Below are 23,961 nucleotides of genomic sequence, written 5' to 3' on the forward strand. Positions count from 1 at the left end.
TTGCTGTTATGAGACTTTTTCATCATCACACATGACCTGGAAAATGGAATGTGCAGCAATAAAATTGCAAGTCACCATCACAAGAGTTTAAAAAAAAACCCCTACTTTGTAGACTGGGATTATTGTTTAATTAAAGTACGTGTTTATTTTACCTTGGTGAAACAACAAATCAATCTCCCTGAAAAAGAAAAGATATTATGTATCTTTAGTCTGAGATGGTAAAGCTGCCATCAGACAACTCAGAATGACAAGGTTTTTTGTTTTTAAAGTGATGTTTACAATTTTATATCCTGAGCTGAGTCAAGCCCTTTGCTTTCTGTTGAATGATAGTCTTTTTCATTCTCTTTTTGCTCCCAGTTTACTTATTTTGCTTCTGTTTTTGATCTACTTGCCCCACTCAACTATCTGTGATGAGGTGTCTGGCTCCTTACATTTGATGATTGATTGCAGCCTGTTTGTCAGTTTAGTTCAAGACTGATTAAGCTTTTTTTTTCTTTCTACAGCCTCAGAATCACTAGATTAATACTGAATTAATGCTGATTAGCTGAAAGAGGAAAAAAAAATTGCTGAATAGAAATGTGTGTGTGGTGTTGTTATTAGAATAATTTTATTGTCTAAATAATAGGCACATTCTAATGACTGTATTTAGTACTGATTTCTCTCTTATTCAAAGTACTGTCCAAACATTAAGGTCAGGAATATGTCTGCCTCCCAACCATTCTCCTCCTTCCTCCACAGGTATTTAAAAAAGGAGAGTGGGGTGAGGGCACGAAGAATTTCCCTACCACAAGTCATTCAGCAGAAGCCAGATGGAATAGCAATTCTTTCACTTGAAGACTCCAAGTATTGCACAGTGCCAGTGTAAAGCTACCAAAGAAGCATGCCCTGCAAACTGGGGTAAAATGGCTGGGAGGAAGAGATGGTACATGATTTTATCTTTCTTGTTTGCTCCGTATCTCTAAGGAAGGTCATGACTTCTTTAGGCCTGCTTTTGTAGTCCCAGGGTTGGTACACCTCTTCAGCTCTCGCAGCAGTGCCAATTTACTGTCCCCACATATGTCAGAATTCTGTTTCCAGTGAAGGCTGGTATTCCTGTTGTGTAAGAGCAATCCTATGATTTGAGCAGTTCATTTTTATGCACGTTTTTAATACACAGCAAAAACTAAATACATTACTCCATTAAAAATAGATTAGTGTTTTGTTTAGTCTTTCATACAATTACAAAATAGATACTGATATGGGTTAAATTAGAGTAATCAAAGTTTAATTAAATTTCTGAGCAAAATAACATATTCAGTGTGAAGGCTGTGTCAGGTACAATTACAGCTTTTCTAAGTGAGAAGCAGAAATTTGCCTCTATTGGAAAAAAGGTAGCTAGATAAAGACACCCGATCTGCTTGCTTACCACAATTGCTGAAAGGAAATAACAACACCATTAATCACAGTTTTTTTCTCTACAGGTGTCAAGCACATTCATTTGACTGTAACATTAAACTACTGTGCTTTTCCCTGCTTGGGCGTCTACTGTACCAAACATTCGTGTAATTGACATTAATGTTAAAAGGACTTCTGTTGCTTTCACTGGAGCAGGATACAGACCAGTGGGAGTAGCCTACTTTAAGTATGTACCATAGGTCTAATCATAACACTTGCTCTAGTCAGAAGCAGTACAATATTTTTTTTTCACACACCTGAGCTGATTGAGTAAGTTACAGACCTGAACCTGTCCTGTGCAGAGCCAGCCCTTGAGTTTCAACAAAACACTCAATTCTGGTATTCTGGAATATATATTATACATTGCACAGAACCACCCAAGTGACTGCTGATGGAGTCACTCAAAGGTCAGCAGAGTTTTCTGCTCTGGTTTAGAAATGGTACTGCCAGATCCAGGCTGATCCCTGCAGGCACATTCAAGTGTTGCACTTGGTTTCCCATTTTACAGAGCCTGGGATCTGGGTTTTACAGGGCATGGAAACAACTTGGATGTAGGACAGCACCAAACCAGTGAGTTCTTCCATAACTTGGAGCAGTGAAGAGTGTGGTGGAAAGACTCCTCAGTAGTGCTGAAAGAATAAGCATCCACCTAGACACAAAAGGCTCACTTTACCAAAAACAAGGCCCTGAGCAAATGGGGAGGAATAAGAGTGCTGGAGTTTGCAGCTGCATGGGCCAGTTTGTTATCACTGACCAAGCTCGGTGTACCCACTCAGGCCAGTTTTGATCAGTAAAGCTCAGCTTCAGCTTCCTGTGCCCCCATGTGGAGCTGCTGATCACGCATCTGCACAAAACTTGGCGCTGGTCCAGTCGTAGCAGCATGGTAGGTAGTGGTTCTGCTTTGCTTCAAGCCACTGAGCTAAACTCATGCTTGGCTGACCTAGACGAATGCTGCAAACTGGATCCCTCGCAGCCAGGGAGGCCTTTAGAGAAGCCCTTTGGCAGGCGCTGTAGGAGTACAGATCCCGCTTCTTTATGTAAGCTGGTTCAAGGCTGTTTCAGTGCAGACCCAAAATGATTCCACCAAGTGTCTAAGCTGTGCTCCACAGCTCCTGTATCCTTGGAGCTTGTTATGCTGGATAATCAAAGGTACTGTCCTCTATCCCTGCCATGTAAAGGAATTAAAATCTGTTCTCTCCCTGGGTGTTGCTACATCCCATCTCTCTTCACCTCGTAAACATCTTTGCAATAGTGATTGGTACTAGACAGGTGTGCTTTTATAAGTTAACCCCATTTCTTTCATTTTTGATGAGAAATTTCGGTGATAATGTGAGGACATTGCTTTAGACAAAAATGCATGACTATCTTGTAGGAGCTGAATTCTCCATATTTTCAATAGATGCCATCTGTAAAATTTTCAGAGTATTGGCATAAAGCCTCACATTATTATTAAAAAAAGTACATGAATTGAGATGTGGCTCTTTCTACTAGTTTGACAAACACTGTGAAGGGTCATTTATTATTCTTATGTATCTGAAGGACTCTTTGCCTCCAGTCACTGTTGAGTGTGCGGGCATAATCAGGCTGCATGTCACTTTTTTGCTTTTATATGGATGACTTCCAAAATAAAACTGTTACCACAGCTTAAAGCCAAAAGCTTTCACCTTGAGCCACAGTTCCTATCATTTTTTTTTCCCTTAGGCGTACTCATATTTAGCTAGTCAAGAGAGGAGGCACACAAATGATAGGTCATTAGGAAATTCTCTGAATAGCAAACCTCTGAAGTCATCCCAAGTGCCGTGCATCGTGATAAAACTGGGTAAAATCTGAAGAGGCACTAATTATATGCTTGGTCTGTCATTTATCAGCTGCTGGAGATGTTTTTCCCAGAATACAGCAACCTCTTTGCTGCATAGTTCAACAAGCTTGCCAAATTTCAGTGAGCCAAGCAGGGTTGACAACCTTTGGAATTTAATTCCCTCATGACATTTTGATGTAAAATCATGGCATTACAATATAAACAAGTATCTCATTTTGCCATAACACAACATCATATAAAGGTACGATAATGTTGGTCCACAGTCTTGTCTTATACATACAATTATATTTTGGGAACTCATCGAAAAGGAATAAATCAGTTGCTGTAGCAACTGTAGGAGTTTTATTTACAGTCAGCCTTTAGTTTTTGATAGTCTGTCTCAGCTAATACAGTACTATATATAATCCTTTCATGGTTTTAACCAACAAAAGTAGCAGGTGATCTTGTTTCCCCTTAGGACTTGTGAAAAAAAGCAGATATTTAACGCAGTGAGCTAAATAATAGAAAACTGTAAATTCTGATGAATATTCATTGAGTCAAATAAGATAATAGACCACATGTCAACAAATAATGTGGCTTCCTGCTAAGACTTCCAGTGTGGCTTAACACATTTCAGAGAGCCTTCTGTGTCAAGAATTGTTTTTTAATATTTAATTTTCACACTTTCTTAAAGCATAGATTTTTCAGTGCATGTTTCTGAGCTCATTTGGGTTGAGATGATTTCTTTACCATTTGATACCTCAGAAGCACTGCAATGATGAAAAGGACAATTTTCACATAATCTTTGATATTTAAAGCTGCCAAAGGGTCACACTTTCTTTCTTTTACAATAGATGCTAAGTAGCTGCTACACGGTGGAAGGAAAACACTTTATCTTCAATATTTTATGTTCTTACAAATGGAAAAAGGGTATATGGTTCACATTTGGTATCACATTTTCTTAAAAAGGCTTTTTATTTCATAGATAATTTTTTAGAACTGCTGGAGGCTTACATATTTATGAATAACTGGGTAAAACAATTATTCTGCAACTTGGGATGTTTTAATATCAATTAAAGATATTTAATCTTTCCCTGCTTACCTTGTTGCCATATGGCAAAATATAATTGTCTCCATTGTGACAATCTGAGTGGGATTCATGTCCAGACTAGTACAACTACATTTTGGTGTCCACAAGTTAAGTCCAACACATATGAGAGGTGTCTAAGTTCCCATTATAGAAAACAGAGAATATAACTAATACATGCTGATGTCTAGAGAATGACTCAGCTCACCTTCAAGTCGACGTCTAGGCTACATCTGTACCAGAAAGCTAAACAATGGCTGGAAACATTCTTGGACACCATAACTCACTCGTCTTTGCTTTTAACAGTGGCTGGCATACTTCTCGCTGGGACTAACTCACACTCTACCAAAAATTTTTGGTCCTGGTTTAGGAGTTAACGTGGGCCTGAGTTCATTCTCAACAGACAGGTTGCATGATGCCACCCTGCTTTGGACAATGGGAGAGTTTTAATAATATAAACATGGGCTCTCCTGTGCCAGTTGGTGCCAGTGCCAGAAAAGAATCCCAGGCACATTTAATTTAATGCTGTAGATGTAGCTCTCTAATCACTGAGCAGCTGAAGAGTTCTCTAAACTCCATCAACTAGGTGAGTAGATCTCCATGCTTAGTTCAAATGTAAACACCTATGTTTACATGTCTTAAATTGAATCTAACCCTCTGTGACTGTAGTAGTTTGGTGAGACTAGGCAACATAGGCTAACTTTAGGAGCCCAGAGGTGGAACCATTCTTCTAAGTGGGGATGTGAAAGGGCACAGAACTAACTGGTAAAATTTGCTGAGCCAGGAACTGTCCATATCAGATTTTAAGTAGTTGTATCACCCTGGATCACTAGGCAATACATTCCCACACAATTTGCCTTTTCTATGTGGTGTTGCTGGTGCCAAGGAGGCAATTTTGAGGCACTGATGTTTGTAATTTTGGGAGGAAGCAGTGACTGAATGTCAAAAAAAAAGACTGTGAGAGAGATTTGATGTTATTTTTTACAATGAAATCAAGATATCCATATAATCCACATTATATATATTACAACCAAGTCTTCTCGTTTTCTGGAAAGGCCTTACACCACTGTTGTCGTAACAAAATGTTGTGCATTTTGGCAGTAGTAGCAAAGTTTGGGTAACATACAGCAGACCGTCAAAAAATGCATTGCTCCCTTCAGCTGCCTGAGGAGTGTAATACAATTGCTTACCAGTATGTAGCGACATTATATGAGCTGAAAAATAGAAAAGTTAAAAAAAAAGGGAGGGGGGACCATAGGTAGAATTTAGGCAGACAGAATTTATTACTCTAACCAAATCTCCAGGATAAATACTCTTGCTTATGCAAAATGTACTGTAGGATCATTAGTTATCACAAGTGGTCAAGACCTTCAATTTCTCTCTCAGGTGCAACATGAAACTACATGATGCAAAGCATTATGGAAACTAGACAACACTCAGCTATCAAAATTTCCTTTCATCATTTTACAAGTAAAAGGGGCTGCACCTGGAGTGCTGTTGCAAGTTGTTGCTTTGCTTCATCTCCCCTCTGCCTTTTCTCTCAGTCTCTCACCGTGTGGGACGACGGTGATCTTCTCTTCCACTAGGGGGAGCACAATGAAAAGTCTTAAAGGCCTTAAAAGTCTGAAGAAATCCAGAGAGTTTTGTATGGGATAAAGAAGTTATTAAACAGGCCAGAAGTTCAAGTACAGTATGGGACTGCATAGGGATGGGTGGAGCATCCTGATGATGAAAATGTCTCAAGGCAGTTTACTGCAAGGTGAGCTTGGTGGCGTAGCAGCTATTGCAAAACCATCTATTCCCTGCTGTTATCGGCAATCATTTCATTTAGTTCTGTTTATTAGAGTATCACTTGAAACTAGTTAGATTGCTTTCCTCACCACCATTAAGAGGATGTTCCAGATATCATTGGTCTGAGTGGTTAAAAAATGTGATCTAATATCCAGACTACGTGTTTTAATACCCATTTCTCTATCTCCCTCCTTCATTCTCTCTCTCCAGAGTCTACGCTGAGCCCTCTTATATAAATATATTTACATAAATATATATGTGTATGTGTATTATTAGCATCTACATACGCCTTCAGACTGTTTGCTGGACTAAAAGAAAGTTCTTTTTTAACCTTTATGTGCTAGGTTTTTAATTCCCCTGATTGTCATAGTAGTCTTTCTTTTCACTAGTCTAATATTAGTCTAAATTCATCTATCTTGATTGTGGAAGATCTGAAGTATGTATGTAGTATTTCAGATGGGGTCTCACCATGTACAGTTCAACTGAATTAACGGCATCCAGTCTCTAGGGGAAATACTATTTCTGCAACATCATTAGAAAAGAAAGGAGGAAAGATGCTCCATTCTAAAAGGTCAGATTGCATAACGTAATTCAAAAGATAGTATCAGAGGATATTGCTTGCTACATCTGGAAGGCAACCCAGAGGTCTAAGTACTGTAATGGACAGAATGTTAAGTGTGTAAAAGGGACACTGATATCTTCTGTAATAATAGATGGCCATTTTAGTAGTCTGTATGTTCTAGCATTGAATCTGTATGTAGATATTAGAGGAAGACATTAAAAAGTAAAATGCTTGATTTAATATCTAGTTCAATTTCTGATGATTAACAGTAGGAAACTATCATGTAGAGTGAATGTAAATGTATCTAATATGCCTAAATGAAGGAAATACAATTATATAACTGACACTGCTATCTTTTAAATACTTTAAAAAGTATCTTTTAAATACTAGTTATCTGTGACTATAATTTATTTAAATTTAGTAAGTGATAGAGCAAGACAGAGACTAGCTAGAAAGACTGAAGCCAGTGAAAATCTCCTTTCTCTAATGGCTTTCGTAAGTCCTAAGTGTGAGCTAATAGGCCAAGTTCTGAATTCAACAACCATTTAGTGTCAGAAAAATTTGTATTTTCTGTCAATAGTCCCTCTATTTCCTGTAACACTGTTATATTTCCTCATTTCAAAGTTTGATTAAATTGCTATTTTAAAAGGTAAAGTGCAACTCTTTAGTAGTAGTAATTAGAAGAACGTGAATTGCATTTAGTTCTGTGATAGAATGATTTTTTTAGACCTTAGTTTCAAGATCCATAGTCCAAGAGCTTTCATGAAGGATTCACTAGAAAAATAGCTATGACTGAATCGATTACAATGAGAAACCTAACTTTTCTTTGTTGTAGGAAGGCATGAAGTCCATGTCGTTCTTTTTATATACAGGGAACTGGGATGGAAAAGAAAGCAAGGATATATTTTGTGAACCAACAGGAACTTGCTCAGCTTCTTATATAAGTTAAAGGAACTCCAAAGGTGCTCTAGTTTATGCTCTACTTTCCTTGGTCTAAGGTTCCTATAAAGGAGAAAATAGGCAAATTATAAACATGCCTGTGTACTTGCTATGCTAGGAACGTCGGTTGGCTCTATACTGCCTAAAGAAACCTGATGTTTTACATTAAAGGATGTTAGCATAATTAAAAATCAGAAACAGTGTGTCTTTATATTTTGTACATAAGTATAATAGCACCTTAGCATAGGCAATTGGCAACTGGGAATTTGAGATTATATTCCCGGATCTGCCTCTGGCTCAATGCAAAACCTTGCAAAAGAGTTACTTTCCTTCACAGCTGTGGATTAATTAGAGCAAGATAGCATTCTGAGAACCAGCTGCTCTGTCTCCACAATCATGGAGTGCCTCATATTTTACACAATAGTGCTTCAAACAGAGTGCATGCACACAAAAAGTACTCTTGGATCACATTTGTTTTCAACTGAGATTGTTACTGAAATGATGCACACTGAAACAATCTGGAACAGGTTGTTGCTGGCATAATTACACAAGTGGTCCATATACCCTCAGAGTATATCAGTGCCCTTTTGAAATACCTCATACTGCTAATGTATTAGGAATTACAAGGTAAGTATTTAATGGTCACAGAGCAAAACTGATCTGGTTTGGAACATGAATCATATTTTTTTAAATAAATTCTAAATATAAAAAAACACTAAAAGTTAGTGTAATGTCTCAGTCAGCCTCATTGTTCAAATAAGACTAATTTGCTGTGCAAAAATCATTTAGGCTCAAGATTCTAATGTTAATAAAAATGCTTCCTGTAAAACACAAGTTCATTATTGAGAAAAACAAATGAACAGCAGAATTGCAATGATTTTAGAAGATGAAATTGTGACTGAATGCCATTATGACTCAGAACAGTCAAATGGTTTACTGAAGCTTTTAGGGCAGCGACCATCTTTTTGTTTTATATTTACTAGGACTCTTATCATTGCAATTGATCTCCATTACTGCAATAAAAGAAATATATAAGAAAATTCCAATTTTCCTTCAATGTTTATAAAATATCTGGCAAAGAATAGGAAAACTTTTTTTAAAAATCAAAACCTTCATTCTTCTCTTTTAACTACAGAAATAATGTTAATTAGAGTTAGTTCCATTCATGCAAGGAATATTTATATACCAAATATCCAAGAAAAATTATGTGGTGCTGTTACTGAAGGGCATATTCAACAAAATAAATCTCTTCATTTTCTGCACCACTTGCTGAAGGCTGAAAATATTGCTGTAATATCAGCTGCATCTTCACTGTAATATGACTGTTACTGTAGTAAGCAATATTAACTTGAAGGACTTGATGACTGACTTCAGAAGAATCTACCTATAATTTAAATAAGGTTTTCCATCTCTTCTTGACTGTGAAGGACTGTATTGATTAAAATGTCCACATAAAAGCAATATACAAACTAAATTGGCCTCAATTCTGCGAAACCTTCTTCCTCATTTAGCAAAACTTGGCTAAAAGAGAGAACTTAATTTCTTCTCAGTTTAAGGTTTGGCAATGCATTCTAGTCATTCCATAGGAGGAAGCTACTTTTGTGGTCTTATATTTACTGAAAATATTAATATGAGTTATGACAAAAAACAAATACATTCTTACTGTTTCTTCTGTGTTTTCATTGTGCCTGTTAATATGTTGCAGTTTCAAGTTTTGAAGTATATAATGAACAAAATTCTTCTTCTTCTTAAATAAGGTAGTATTCCATATGAAACCACAGGTAAACCTCACTGTTTTGATGGATATTTGAAATCAGAATCTGTTAAAATCCCTTGGGCTAAATTTACTTTGGAATGAGTGGTTATAATTGCCTTCAGCCATCAGCCGCATCAGTGATGTAGGCCTTGATTTCTAGGCCTGGGGGAAAAAAAAGGTGAGAAACTCTAATGAGTGAAACAGAGCCAATACTATAAGACATAAGGACTGTCTTCAAACACATCTGCAGTTCTTTCCTCTTATGCCTAAAATTCCCTACTTAAATGATTTTGAGGTATGCCTTACTGTTAAGACTGGAGTCTGTTTCCCTGAGGTGTGACACAGAGTCCACATGCATGAGCTCTGCCAGACCTATGCTAGTTCTGTGCAAGACTGCATTAGGTGTCTCAGTATTAAGTAGAGCAATCTTAAAGTTGTTTTAACTTATATGAGGAGCAAAAGATAAAAGCAAAAAACTCACATCAGTAGGTGTTTTGGCTTGGGTTTTTTTACAGCCTGATCTGGTTTGTCTCTTGTTCTCAGCCTCACAGGGGAACGCGAGAGAGCTTGACACAGAGGCTTCAGAGCAGCTCTAGCTTGGTCTCAGAGCTGCAGAAGGAAGGACGTGGCAGCTGCTCTCAGGAGTGAATGGGCTGAGCTGAGAGACGACAGCAATAAGCCTGAGGCTTAGAAATGAGGACAGAGAAGCAAGGGTTTCTTGGACAGTTCTTGGATAAGAGCACAAAAAGCACAGGGGTTTAACAGTTTGTTTTTAGATTAGGCTTAGCTATAAAAAAGCTTGGGAACAACTGTTCTGGGTTAAGATAGCATGGGAAAATGGGAAAGTAGTGACCCCAGGTGTCCTCCTTGCTCTCCGGCAGTCTAAGGCTCAGGTGAAAGCAGAGTCTGTAATCTTTAATATAGGATCATAGTGATTGCTTTTCCTGGGTTCTTCAGAAATTTAGTGACTTCCATAATTCCTTTTTAGGCCATAGTATCTTACTGTAATATATTGCAATATTTTTCATTATCTGACACTTTAATGTATTCATCTGTATTTTCTTAATCATACACCATCATTCTTAGTTTCTATCACTGGAACTGTGCTAATTGGCCTAAAACTTAGTTGTCTTAGACTTACTTTCTTTATGAACCAGATAATTATCCCTATGTGGACAAAAAAGCAAAAAAGCAAAATTTTAACCTTCTTTAACCTAGATGTGCCACAGCTGGGCTGACTAGCTAGGTAAAGAAACTGAATCAGTCTCTGTGGCCAAAGATTACAGATCCATGAAGCTAAAATGAGCCCTTCATTTTGAAGGACATTTTACAGTGTATATTTATAACTGCTGTGGTAGTCTTTCTTTAATATGATTTCTAGCTTGAATTATGGACAAAATGGATGGCCAATATGAGTAAGAGCTTGCAGTGTTGGTCTATGTCCTTAACTAATTATACTATTAATGAGGCACTATTTAGACATCCAGAAATGACAATGGAAACACAGGGTTCTGTCAGCCTTGAAAACTTTTTACAATCTTGATAATATACTCTTTTTTTAGCTGCTTATTTCCTATAGCACACAAATCAACCTGATTATCTACTAAATCATTTTTCAAATGCTAATTCATTTTTAGAATTTGCAGTGATTTGGCAGCAGATCTCTTCTAGATATACTAAGATGCCATTAATTGATTTTGGGCAGAGGAAGAATACATTTAAACAGAAGAAAATCTAATTTCAGGCAAAAATCAATTATATTTCTATCATGTTAGTGTCAATTTGACTAAAAATTTAAAGTCTTTGAAATGTTCTCTTACACTTAAAGAAAACGCTAGCAATTTGCATAAAAATTAAATATTGTGTTTTCCATTTTGTTGAATTATTGAAAAGTTTGGAAGGGAATTTATTTGTAGTTTCCATAAAGACTCAATTCTGGTAGTAAAATCCCACTTAATTTTTTGTTTCATTTTCCTGGATTCTTAATTTATCACTGTATGTGAACTGTAATTACATCTTGGGCAAACAATTTAAACCATTACTTTCAAGTATTAACATTTAAATAATAAAGCTAAAAGCAATTAAAGTAAGTGAATAATCCATAGAGGCATGTTTACAACTATTAGAGATGTCGGAATACTGTTCTCTCAAACTGTAATCAACATATTCCTGTACTAATAGTTAAGGTATTTTGAAAGTGTTTGCTTTATTGCTGAGCAGATGTAATGGCTTTCTAATGGCCAAATTCTACTTCTACTCAGTGAACAGTACCCTTCTTTTACAAATAAATCTTACTGATTTCAATGGGACTTCTCAGGAAAAAAGGTTCTGATTTATGTGACTATGAGGGATGAAATCTGGCTCTGTATTACCTGTTTGTTATAACTTGGGGTTTTTTTTTAAAGAACTATGTGACTTTTACCTTTGTTTTCATATCATATTTAGCATTACTTTAATGATATATACCTGATTGCAAAAATACATTTGACACTTCTGAGATAGTAACAGATCTTTTGATGGGAGCTTCAATCAGCCAGAGCTTTGAGACTGATCTACTCAAACATTTTGCTTATATAGAGCTTTCCAGGGAAATTCAAAATGCTTTTAAACTAAAACAAACACAAAATATGAAGGTAGCACTTAAAGAAAGGTCAAATGACAAGAAATAGAAATAAAAAGGTTTATACACAATTCCTCTCTGGCCCATTTGGTTTCTGCCACTGTACTTGATTGAAGTTCAATTTATAAATTTCTTATGAGCAGCAAAACAATTTCTGCAGAATGATCCCTTTGGCTCCTAGGAAGTTCCTTCCATCATTTCTGAGGCCTGGGTCTTTGTGCCCGCCTCTGTATTATGAAAGTGTTGCCTAATGAACATATTCAATTGCTCATTGGGCAGGAATAATCTGTTTCCTGTGTTCCTGGAGTGACACCTGACCCAGTCATTTAAAAGACTATAACATAGTTGTGAATAAAGGCAAAAAGAAAAAAAATTCGAAAGAATTACTCTGACAAATCCTTGTTCATAAGAATCTTTTCTATTATTCTGTTTGCTTCTCCTAATTACAATCCTAATCTATAGCAACAGTGCAAAGTTTCAGAAGGAAAGACTAACAAGTAGAGTCCATAACATGAGAACATCACTAATGCTGCCACGTTTAGATTGCCCTTTACTGTGTCCACTTAAGTGTAAGGTTTACCAGCAGTTGTTTCATTCTTCTGTCCAGGCCATGAACACACCAGAGCTTAATACTTGACACAAATAATTATGCCCATAGAGATTCTGGATGAAACCAGACTTTCCCTATTGCTGCAGGGGATTAAACTTACGTTGTAAAACAAGGTTTTCAAAAGACGACCTTCAGTCATCATGAAAAAAGGGTATCAGTTGCTGCAGAACAGAGATTGACAATGTAGCTCTGTCTTTGGCTCCTGCATGTCCATTGCTCCAGTGAACCTTGTAGCCATTCTTTGATTATACAAATAAGGAAAGGACTCAGTCTCACAAGAGTAGGCAAACCTAATCTGCACAGTGGTCCTGTCTTTATCCCATCACTTCATATATTTATAAAGGAACTTCAGCCCTTCTGTCACCTCTAGTAAATCTGACCTGTGATTGAATGATCCTCCTACAAATTAGGTGTTTCAATAGTGTGATCATTGTTTAAACAAGGAAGAAAGGAAGCAACAGCAATAGTTGTGATGACATCTGTTTTTTATAATCTGCACAGTATTTGTATTCAATACAGCATGGTATAAAACGGCTAAAAACTATGAGGATTTGACATTTGCATCCTGGAGATTTTACTTCTCTTTCCTCCTCTTTTAACATATATGTAGTTGGCAAACTTTTCATAGTAAGATCTCAAAACTAGTACACCTTATAAGACTGCAACATTTACCTTTTTCACGTGCTAAAAATGCACAGTGAATTTAACTAGAAGAATATACATCACATCAGTTGCAAATTCAGGAAGAGTTTGTATTTCTTGACTTTGAAGTCTTTGCCATATTTACTACAACCTACTGCCATATTAGGTGCCATACCTATTAGGTCCAAAACAGTGCTAAAATAAATTATTTAAAATTAAAATATGGAATATTGTTCTTTCTTAGGTGGCAGTGTAGGTATGACCTTTGGAAAACTCCTTCAGCATACTTCTCTAAAACCCAATTTTATTTTGTGCTAGACCAGCTTTAAAAAACCAAACCAACGAAATTGTGAGGTTCGTTTCAGTCAGTTAGAGCTATTCTCAGAACAGGTATGATGGAACTTTTTTGCCTGTTTTTTTCTTTACGTAGACTTTATAGTGACGGATAGCTAAAAGGTATGCCTAACAGTGCATTACCTATTTAATTTCTGTGATATGAATACTATTTTGCACTTTAACACTGCCTCCAACTGCTCCAGGTAAAAAAACCACTTATGCAAATTTCTAGCATGTAGAAAGGTAACATGGTTTCTTGAGGCAGTGAAAAAAAGCCCTTGAGGTACATCTATACTGTAGTTTCAATATTAAGTGGCTCATTGGTTTTCAGTATTCTTTTGTACCTTGGTTTGGCATAAGGGTGAATTCCTGGGAAACTATTTGATCTCTTCATGTGTCCACGCTAGCTATGCAAAATAGGCTTTAACGGTTAGGGCAAAAATGAGAGCTTGAATGAGAACTAGTTAAAGGATAGCAAAAAATTGTGTTTTTAATCTTTGTAATTTCTCTGTGACAGTTGAGCACTGGAATAGGTCTGCTGCAATGCTGTTTTTTAACAAAATGCTTGATTAATTGAGCTCTTTTAATAAAGCAAGACAAAAATAACATTTAAAGTAGTGGTAAAAACTCTGCTGAATGTGAAAGAGGGGTAATGTTTATTATAATAACATTTTAAATGGAGGTAAAATCCCCTGATCCATTACATACTACAACCGCTATCAACAATAGGACACTATCTACACTGTATTTTATCTTTGAAAACTAATGGCCTGAAATTGCTAAAGTCCAAATTGCTTCTATGTTACTACTTAGATGAATAAGGACTATTCATGGAATTGTCAAGAACAAATCATGTCAAACCGATCTAATTTCCTTCCACAATGTGGTTACAAGCTTCATAGATGGGTTAGAAGCAGTAGACGATGTATATCTTAAACATATTTCTTTAAACATATTTCATATAACATAAGAAACAGAAACGTGGTTTTGATGAAACCACTGTAAGGTGGGTGTAAACCAGTTGGAAAACTAGAACCAGAACAATTATCAGTGCTTCAATATTAATATTATATATTAAAAAAACCACCAGCTGGTGTCTGTCCTGGCTACAGGTCTATTCAGTGACCCAATGATAAAAGGGAGAATGCTTATCATGTTTGCAGATGACACAAACCAGGGAGGGGCAACAGCCATTTCAAAGGCCAAGATCAGAATTCAAAAAGGTTTTGACAAATTTAAGAAACGGTGTGGAAAAACAGAATGAAGTTCAGCAGGAACACATGTTTCATAGTGGATCACAGCAACAGTTCATCTAGTCCAGGATCCTGCCTCCAGGAGCGCCCACCACAAAATCCTCCACGTCCAGAACACTCTCGGCAGTTGCCAGTGTGAGAAATACTGTCCCTCATAAAGACTACTTCCACCTTAATCCCTAAGAAAGCCAGGCTGTGGTGAATCACGGTTTCCTTTCTTCCCATTTAACTATGCCTTGCATGTAATTCTAAACAGCTAGATACCCAGAGCATCACCCAGTAAATATAGGGGTATGATACCCCTCTATATTTGCTATTGCCCTACCGTGCTCAACTAGAACCAGGACAACAACAGACAAGCAGGAGCCAACTGCAGATGAGGAGACGTGGAGACGGCGTCGCGGAGATGACTGACCGGCCGGAGAGGCTCCTCGTTCCCCAGGACTCACCCGCTGCCTGCCCGGGCCCGCCGGCCCCGGCCTCGCCGCCAGCTGCGCCTACCTAAGCCGGGTAGGGCCTCGCGTACCCCCCGGACGCCTCTCCAGCGCGCACCCGCGACGCGAGCCAGCGCCCCGGCCCCCAAGCGCTGCGCAGGGGCCGCGGGCGCCCGCCGAGCGCGGCGCGGCGGCGCGGCGCAGGGGGCGGGCCGAGGCGCGCTCACGCGGCGCCATCTCAGCGCGCTCGGCGGTGGCGGCCATGGGAGCTCTGGCTTGGCGTTGGGCGCTGCGCGCCGCTCGCCTCCCCGGCCGCGGCGGGGTGGCTGTTACGGCGCCGCGCCGCTCCCCGGGCTGCCGCCCCGCCGCCTCCGCGGCCATGTCTTCCGGCTCCTCGGTGAGTCAGCCGGGGTCTGTGTGCCGGGTCCGCCCCGTGGGGCGGTGCGGCGGCGGGAGGGGAGCGGGCAGGCCGGTCCCGCTCGCGGCGTCCCCGCCGGCCCGCGGAGGGCCGGGTGCGGGCGTGTGGGGGCCGTTGGGCGCCCTGCCTGCAGGCGGGGGGGGGGGGTGGCACGTGCGTGGGGGCCGTTGGGCGCCCTGCCGGCGGGGGGGGGGGGGGGGCGGCCGTGTTTGTGCGGGGCGGTTGGCCGCCCTCCCTGCGGGGGGGATTCTGCCTGGCCGCCCGAGCTGGGGGGGCAGGAAGGGCGCTGGAAAGGGGCCGAGGGCTGCGTGAGGCTGGGAGCGCCGCGCCCGCCTGGCCGCCGAGGCAGCGAGCCCTCTGCGGGCGGGTGCGTTGGCGCCAAGGGTGTCTTGGTCCTGCCCTGCTGGACTCTGTGCTGGAGCAACTGATGCAGCAGTTGCTCTCCAGTAAAGCCGTGGGTGCTTTTAGAGAGCCTCCACAGTGGGAAGGTTTGGGGATATATTAACTGTAGGGCTTTAAGGATATGGGTTAGTCTGTGAAAGTTGCCAGACCAAGAAGAGGAAGATAAATCTCTAAATGTTTTGGTCTGGATCTTAGTTCTGTACAAGTAGTGAGTGGTTGCTTACTGCACTTGCTTTTAAAGTTGGACTATCAGATAACAAATGGGATGTTGTATGTGGAGATACAACTCTTGTTTTTTAGTCTGCGTATCACACTGTGGAGAACCCATACGGCACAGAAAAACAGATGTGTACCCGTTCTTCTGAAATGATAGTAAAGTAAAACTTGCTCCAGTGAAGTGACACTTGTAAAACTAATTTTAATGCACTTCAAGTGAGAGCCAATCTGAAAAACTGTGTATTTAAAAGGCTGCTCAGCGTTGCCATCAGTGTTTCATATTCTTTGTTATTAGCTGTATTTGTTGTGCTTGTGTTAATTCTCATGTAAAAGGCCACTATGTGCCTTTACCTTTTTAATCATTGGGTCAGGTAGTAGTGGCTCTTGGTTTGGTGATCTGGTGTTGAAAATGCAAGTGTCATCTGGCCATACACGTGATGTGTATTAATTGTGCTGAAGCTCCAGCTCCTAAAAGCAGATGTTTAGGTGATAACTTTGGCTTCAGAGTTGTTTAGGAGAAGAGGGGGAAAAGTTTTGAACTGTAATGATTGCACTGAGAATCTTGAAAATCATATAATCTAAAGCCTATGTTTAAAAATCTCCAAAATTTTAAATGTTGTTTGTTTTTATTTTAATGCAAACCCTGTCTTTTTTTTAAAGGGTTAAGATTGATTATATTTAACTTTTTCTGCTTGTCTAATCAAAACGTCCATTTTGATAATTTTTAAGTAGGCCTCATTCCTTCAAGCCTGCCTGTGCATGACAGAAAAGCTGATTCTCATTACATTCATAAGGACAATCTGGGTACAAAAGGGGTTTTGGAACAGTAATGTCAATTTCTCAGAGCACAGGTTGGTTCTTGCTGGTCAGTTTTCTTTGCAAAAATTGAAGGTTAGTATCACAACTGCAACACAGTTTGGTGTATATACATTTATTTTCTCTCTGTCTCTGTCTCTTTTTTTTTTTTATTATTAGTCCTCAGGCACTAGAGATGAAGCTCTAAGAGACAAACGTACCCAAATTCTGTCACGTGGCCTTCCAAAACAAAAACCAATAGAAGGAGTTAAACAGGTATTGATTTTGGCTTCTGGAAAAGGGGGAGTTGGAAAATCAACAGCAGCAGGTAAAACTTTTTTTTGTGCAGCCTGTTGTACTTTTATTGTTTTTTAATGCATATCTAAGTATTTATATGCTAATGTGGTTTCTGAATTTCATTCAGCTGGAAACAATAAAACCTGACAGATTAGTTCCATTTTGCTGTAGTCTGTAAACTTAAAGTTTATTTTTACTTCTAAAGTTTTGTTTCACGGCCTACTCAAATAAGTGTGCTTTTTTTCCCTCTCTTCTCCCACTCCCCTTTTCTTGTATATATAAATAATAAACCTATTTGGAGGGTTTCAAGATCAGGTCTCTGTCCAATTTTCTCAACTATTTGTATAGACATTTCATAAATGAAACGGGTTGTAAACCACACAAATTGGTAAGAGCCTCATGAAACACCTTGAACGCTTGACTTCCTTTTCTCCTCTCCCCCACCATTAGGCTTTGAATTAATGTTTTTATGTGCAGTTCATGGGTAGTAGAACAAGATGGTACAGGAGTTACCAGTACTGTAGAAATTCACTTAAAATTAAACAAAGGTGACCATAAAGGTAAACCTCTGAAAACATCTCCATTAAGTTTTATAAATCTGTTTAAAGATCTCAGCATCCAGGTTAGGAAAATAGTCTTCCCTTAGTTGAATGTTTTCTGCTTAAACAGTAGATCTTTCTGAAGTCTTCTTTTTATCTCTATTTGCTTTGAATAACAGATTGATGTAGTTCTTAATTTCTTGTTTTGTAGTTTGTATTTCATCCATGCTTGGAAAGGACTGGCTCTCTAATAAATACCAGAAAAAAATAAACAAACGTGTCATACATAGTAAGAGTAGCTGTGGTTCAAAAAGTGTGGATTGAAGATATTATTTTTAGGTTTCACCTATAAAAAAACATGCAAAATGATCAATACTTACATTTTTTTTTAATGATGTACCTTTTCATTCATGGTTTTAATTCAGTGGTTGGTTGGTTGGTTCAGGTTACTGAAAATACCTGAATATCTGTTTCTAAATCAACAGTAAGTTCAGCTTATCCTCCTCATGTCTGTAAATGAATGTGCTAATCTAAGTTCCACTACATTGTATCTGAATGTGATTAGTACATGAAGTGCAGAACATGTATAAACACGTGCATTTAAAAATAAAAATGCAGAATTCAACAAGTATTAAATACTGAGTTAAAGCTGAGTTATAAATGAACCATTCAAATATTAATGTATTGGAAAGAAACTTTTGTTAATAAATGTATTTATTTATAATATTGAGAAGAAAGACAGCAGGATCTGTATTCCTTTTTATTCAAATGAGAATAAATTTCATGGTTCAGATGGACAACTGAATATCAGGTAACTCATATAAAAGGAAGAGTTGCATGGCATGATTGCTGAAATATGTATTTAAAATGCTCTTAAATTACGTTCTGCTTGGTAATGGGAGCTTGTGGGAAACATATGTATAGTGACAACTCTGACTCATTTTGGAAACAGGAGTTGAAATGGGAAGGAGGGTTAAAATTAGAGGTGGCATTTTACCTCCAGTTCCTAAAATACCACAGAAAATATCATCAGTTTTATTGTCTGCATCTCTAATAGAGTTTCAAGGTTCTTTTTATTTTATTTTCTTTTTTTTTTTTCTTTTCTCCTTAGCCTATGTATTTATATTTCAGTTGTCCAGCTCTCCATTTCAGAACAAGGCATTTTGGTCAAATCTATCACAGCCGTTCTTTAACTTGTCTTAGCATTTCTGTTGAATAATGTTTTTCTGTTTGTCAAATACTCTGTTCTCTGTTGCTTATGGTACTTTTTGATCTTTAGATTTAACTTATTCTATGGTTAAAAGAAATTATTTTATAGGAAAAGTATTTTTCCATCTGTGTTTAAATTTTCTGGTTGATTTGCCATACTTTCATTTGCCTATTATGAGGGTTTTTTTTCCTTTGTTCGTGTGCTACCTCTTCCCTGCTTCATTTGTACTCCCAGTCAAGTGTCTCTCTTTTACCAAGATTCCTGCCTGCCAGTAAGCTATATTTACTCAGTTTGGCCAAACTTTTTTTTTTTTTTTTTTGCTAGCTTTGCTGACTTGTCTTTTGCATTACCCTAAAGATGGAAACTATTACAGACAATTGATCCTGGCATGAGAAGAGACCCAGGTGTGGGCTTGTAAGAAGGAAAGTTTATTGTTCACTGAAACTTGGTTCTTTTCAACTGTGGAAGTGGAATAAAATCAATGGCTGGTGTTCTTACTTGCATTTTGTTAATCCCACAGTTTGAAGATAAAACTGCTGGTCTTCTACCTTGGCTTGCTTAAGATCTCAGCAAAGACTGGCAGGCTGAGAGTTTTCATTATTGTTCAGGAGAGCTGATAAAGTCAATACATGGTCAAGTGTATGCCAGTCATATTAACTGTGGTTTTTTGTTTGTTTTTGTTTTATTTTCCCTCTATTTTTGCTCTTGTCTCTTGCTTATATTAGCAGGCAGGATATACCATTGTTGAAACTCACCATTTTAAGGTAGAGGCCAAAATCCATCTATTTACTGGACTAGCCTGGACACAAGTCTGGGCTTTTGTGAAGGAAACGATAGGATTTGTTCATGGTTCTTTTCCACAGCCAACATCATGTCTTTTGCGCCTTCTTTACAGACTAGAATGTTCTGAGAACTAGTCAGAAATGGGTTCTTTTGTTTCTAAATACCGCTTAAGTTGAGACTATTGGACTTCTGGAATATATCCAGAAGTTTACTCTCCTGCACTCCAGGTTATGTGGGAACTTGCAAGTTAGGGCCAACATGAATATTCATGATCAGCTTAGGTCCTGTGCTGGATCTCTAAGCTGTCTTTGAACTGACTGTAATACAAAAACAACTAGCTGCAAGAATCAGATGGGATTCAGCAGAGAAGATTAGGTGTCCAGCTAGATATCCAGCCAATTAAACCAGGTTTTCCCATTATTCAAAGTATACTGTCTCACTTTTTTCCTTTCAATAAAGGATACTGACTGTTGCAAGAAGTACTATGGATCATCCTTTAATTTTCATGCATAATAATTGTATGGGAAAAAGACATATAAAGTAGCCTTAAGACAGTGTGTGGAATAACTTGCTCCTTCCTTTGTGCCTCTTTAAAGATAGGCTGCAGTTTTATTACTACTACTTATTCTTAGTTTGCTCATTTTTCTGCTTATTTGTGATTGTAGCTTTGTCTGAGTTTCAGAGGATGAAGTCTCCTCTGCTTGGGTTGAGAGACCCAAGCATCTGTTAAAATGGAAACAGGAAAATGAAATCTATGCAATTCATCAGCTTAGGAGTGAACAGCCTGTGGGTTTTTTAGGGAGAGCTGTATGAACACTAATTTCCTTATTAACCTCCTCACCATTTCATTTAACCATTTCATTCAACTCACATTTCTCCATAGTAAATTCTGTAAGCTGGGAATCCTGCTCCTTAAGTCATTCTCTGTTCCCTCATGCTTTTTTCTGGTAGAAAAAGTTTGGCTGCCTCTTATGTTTTTTAAAAGGTCCTCTATGCTGAGAAAAAGCAATGTGTAAAAAAGGCATAAGGTTTATCCAATAAAGTATTTTTCTTTTTAACGTTATGGTTGAGAAGATAACACCTATGGTTTGGTTATGCTGAAGTTTCTGGGAGGCCTTTTGACATAGTTGAAGCTGGTGAACTATTAAAAGATGTAATTTCTTACCCTGGGCTTTTTAGTTACTAAAGTAAAGTAAGTATTGATAGATATGCAAAAGCTTTAAACAAAGTGACAGTCGTCTTAATTGCTTCATCCTGCTTTCCCATTTCTTTAGTTGCTACAGATGCTTTCAAGGTAGATGAGACTTCATTTTCTAGTGTAAAAATCAAGCGAAATGCATGCATTTGTACCTTCTTCCAGAAAACATTTTTTTAAATATATCACAGGAAATCAAAAGAGGTATGTGCCTATTTCTGGTCATTGTGCTTTAACAGTTTAGTTCAGTACTTATTTAATCTCTAGTTTTAAAGTTGACTAGAGACTGGTAAGGATAACTACGGTAGGGTTACTTTATTTTCATGTTATGGTGTCTGTAGTTTTCAAAAGGCAAATAGGCATCTCAAAGACTTTTCTTAATATTTTTCTGTGGCAAAATACTTAGAATGTTTTTATTTTGCAGTGTCCCCTGGAAACTTGGAGCTTGCATATTTTTGCTGATTAGCTTCAATTTGGTAGCCTGCTAGCAAGTGCTGATTGAAATGTGGGTGCTACTGCTACTGAAGCTAATAATACTATAGAGGTGCATAAAGCTAAGAAGCAAAAGGATGAATGCAGTTATTAAAAATATATGATGTTCAGTATTTATAGTATTTCTTTCTCTTGTAAGAAACCATAATATCTAAATATTTAGGAATTGAGCTCTCACGCATTTAATCTTTTTTTTTTTTTCTTCCTCTTTCTTGCAGTAAATATAGCCCTCGCACTAGCAGCAAATGATTCGGTAGGTGAACATCTAATTATCAGCCTTAATGTAAAACAAGCGTGTGAGTCATAAATAAAATGGTTATTGCTGGCAACAGTCATATACATTAAATCAAAGTATTTATGCTGTTGGTTAATTTCTTTATTTATTTTTCATGGACTTTTGAGTTTGTATTAATTTGTTTATAGTGTGTCAGTATCATGAATGATTCAATAGCTCTCTTTCTTCATCTGGATTTGGCTGTGCCCTTCCCCTTGTGTATCTCTGCTTTCAAGTGCAATTCTGCAAGGATGTGTAGACATACTAGAGGATGATTGTAGAGGTTGGAGACTTTTTTTTTTTTTTTAATGAGTGGTACTATATCATTGTCCTGTTTGGTATTGCAAAGCTCAGACTGTAATTTAGACTGCAAACAGGCAGCAGGAACCATTCAAGTGTTTAAAAACGAGGGGTCTTTACGTTCACCTGTTCTATAGACTGTGAGTAGTTCCATTGAGTCCATTTATTGTCACAAAGGTAAACTCAGAAGCAAGCTTTAGGTTCTTCATTTCTGTGTAAGGGTGTATAATACAGGATTTATACCTGTGTTAATTCCAAAAAAGAAAATAAATACAAAATAAAATAGTTTAGCCTTTAGAAGAGTGTTCTATAAGAATGTTGTGTGAGTCTTTTGAAGTATGGTGAAAGTTCAGGTTTATTGATAATCTGTCTTAATGCAAGGGCCAGAAGAAATATGGATGGAAACAAACCTTTGAGATGAGGCACTACTTTACAAATTAAAATAATCTAGGAACACACTTTAAGCATGGCTTAGGAATTTCATCACATGGGTAACATTAATGGCGTTTTTTTGGCTGAGTTCTCAAATGACACTTGGAAAATATTGCTTAATTAGTATTGTATAGCATAGAAAGCAATATTTACAAGTTGGTAGCAAACAAGGTATCCAAGTATTCTGACTTGATAAAGGTAACATCTCTATCTTTGTGTTGTACAAGACAAGCTAACTCTGTCTACTTGTTTACTTTAAGTCATGCATTTTGCGGCACACTTCCTGTAGGAATTTTGTAAAAGATAAACAATATTTCCCTAAAATCGATCATACTTGATAAGAAGAGGTTATTATAGAAGTTATATGAAATATGTACTGTTTGTAATAGCATCTGATTTTGATATTTCACAATTTTTAATTCTGTGTTAAAGAGTCTGCTGGAGTAATTTCAGAGAAAAATCTGTCATCTTGAAAAGCAAAACTGCTTGAATGGTTCCTTCTAATTAACTTTAAAAGATAGCATTTGCTGTAATACTTCTATAAAGTAAAGTGCGATCCTGCAAACAGTTGTGTGTTGTGGCATGGTCATTGAGTAGCTCCATGGAAACAATATGAACTAATTGCAGATAACTTTTCATATGGGTTAAAATATTTTTTTGGATTGTGTCTAATATTTTTCATACAAACAGTTTTGTGCTGCTTTTTTTTGTGCATGTGTGTGAAGTATGAGTTGTGGGATTGTGCTCTTTTTTAACAGTTGAGCATGATGTAATACATGATATATATATGACATAATAATAAATCAGGCCAGTTGAACACGGCTTTAAATGTGATAATGTGATGCACCACTTGAGTAGCCCATTAAAACACTTTACTTGTAAGGCATGCAAATAGAGACTAAAGTCTAGAGTGACTGAAGAAGTTGTTATTGGAGTCATTTGGAAAATCGGGGATTGAGAAATACTTTTAAATGAAATTGAGCAAAGTTGAGTAAATGTGTAATGTGCTAGTCATTTCTGATGGTAAGTTTACATGGTGGTGTAAAATTGAAGGCCAGAAACTGGTGGATGTTAATCAGTGAAGAGCAACTGAAATTGATGAAATTGCTGTGACTTGCATCAACTGATGGACAGATTTGTGTATTTCTGTTGGTTTCTGTTGACTAGTTCCATGAGTCAAGATTATGGAATGAATATCTCTTGATGTCTTGATCCGGGCTGGGACTGTTCAGTGTTCTGAACTATAGGGATCATCATAACATTTTGCTACAATGGAGTAAAGAGAACGTGATCCAGAGTTCACTGGTGCCTACTGCTGAAGTTTATAATAAATTTCTTTGATCTTA

The 23,961-nt window shown here is 37.8% G+C and overlaps 1 protein-coding gene across 4 annotated transcripts in view; it reads left to right on the forward strand.

The window, feature by feature from the left end:
- Positions 1-23,961, forward strand: part of NUBPL (NUBP iron-sulfur cluster assembly factor, mitochondrial) — a 139,212-nt gene that overhangs the window by 3,835 nt on the left and 111,416 nt on the right. For 3 of the 4 annotated variants that reach the window (XM_067296710.1, XM_067296709.1, XM_067296711.1), the window contains exons 1-3: positions 15,504-15,659; positions 17,274-17,421; positions 21,828-21,862. In XM_067296710.1, the coding sequence (XP_067152811.1) occupies positions 15,525-15,659; positions 17,274-17,421; positions 21,828-21,862 (318 nt within the window). In that variant the 5' untranslated portion in view covers positions 15,504-15,524. Of the gene's footprint in view, positions 1-738; positions 923-15,166; positions 15,339-15,503; positions 15,660-17,273; positions 17,422-21,196; positions 21,322-21,827; positions 21,863-23,961 lie in introns of those variants that run through there. The other variant, XM_067296713.1, reaches the window with a different exon arrangement.

The sequence above is a fragment of the Apteryx mantelli genome, chromosome 4 (assembly GCF_036417845.1).
Source record: "Apteryx mantelli isolate bAptMan1 chromosome 4, bAptMan1.hap1, whole genome shotgun sequence".
NCBI lineage: Eukaryota > Metazoa > Chordata > Aves > Apterygiformes > Apterygidae > Apteryx > Apteryx mantelli.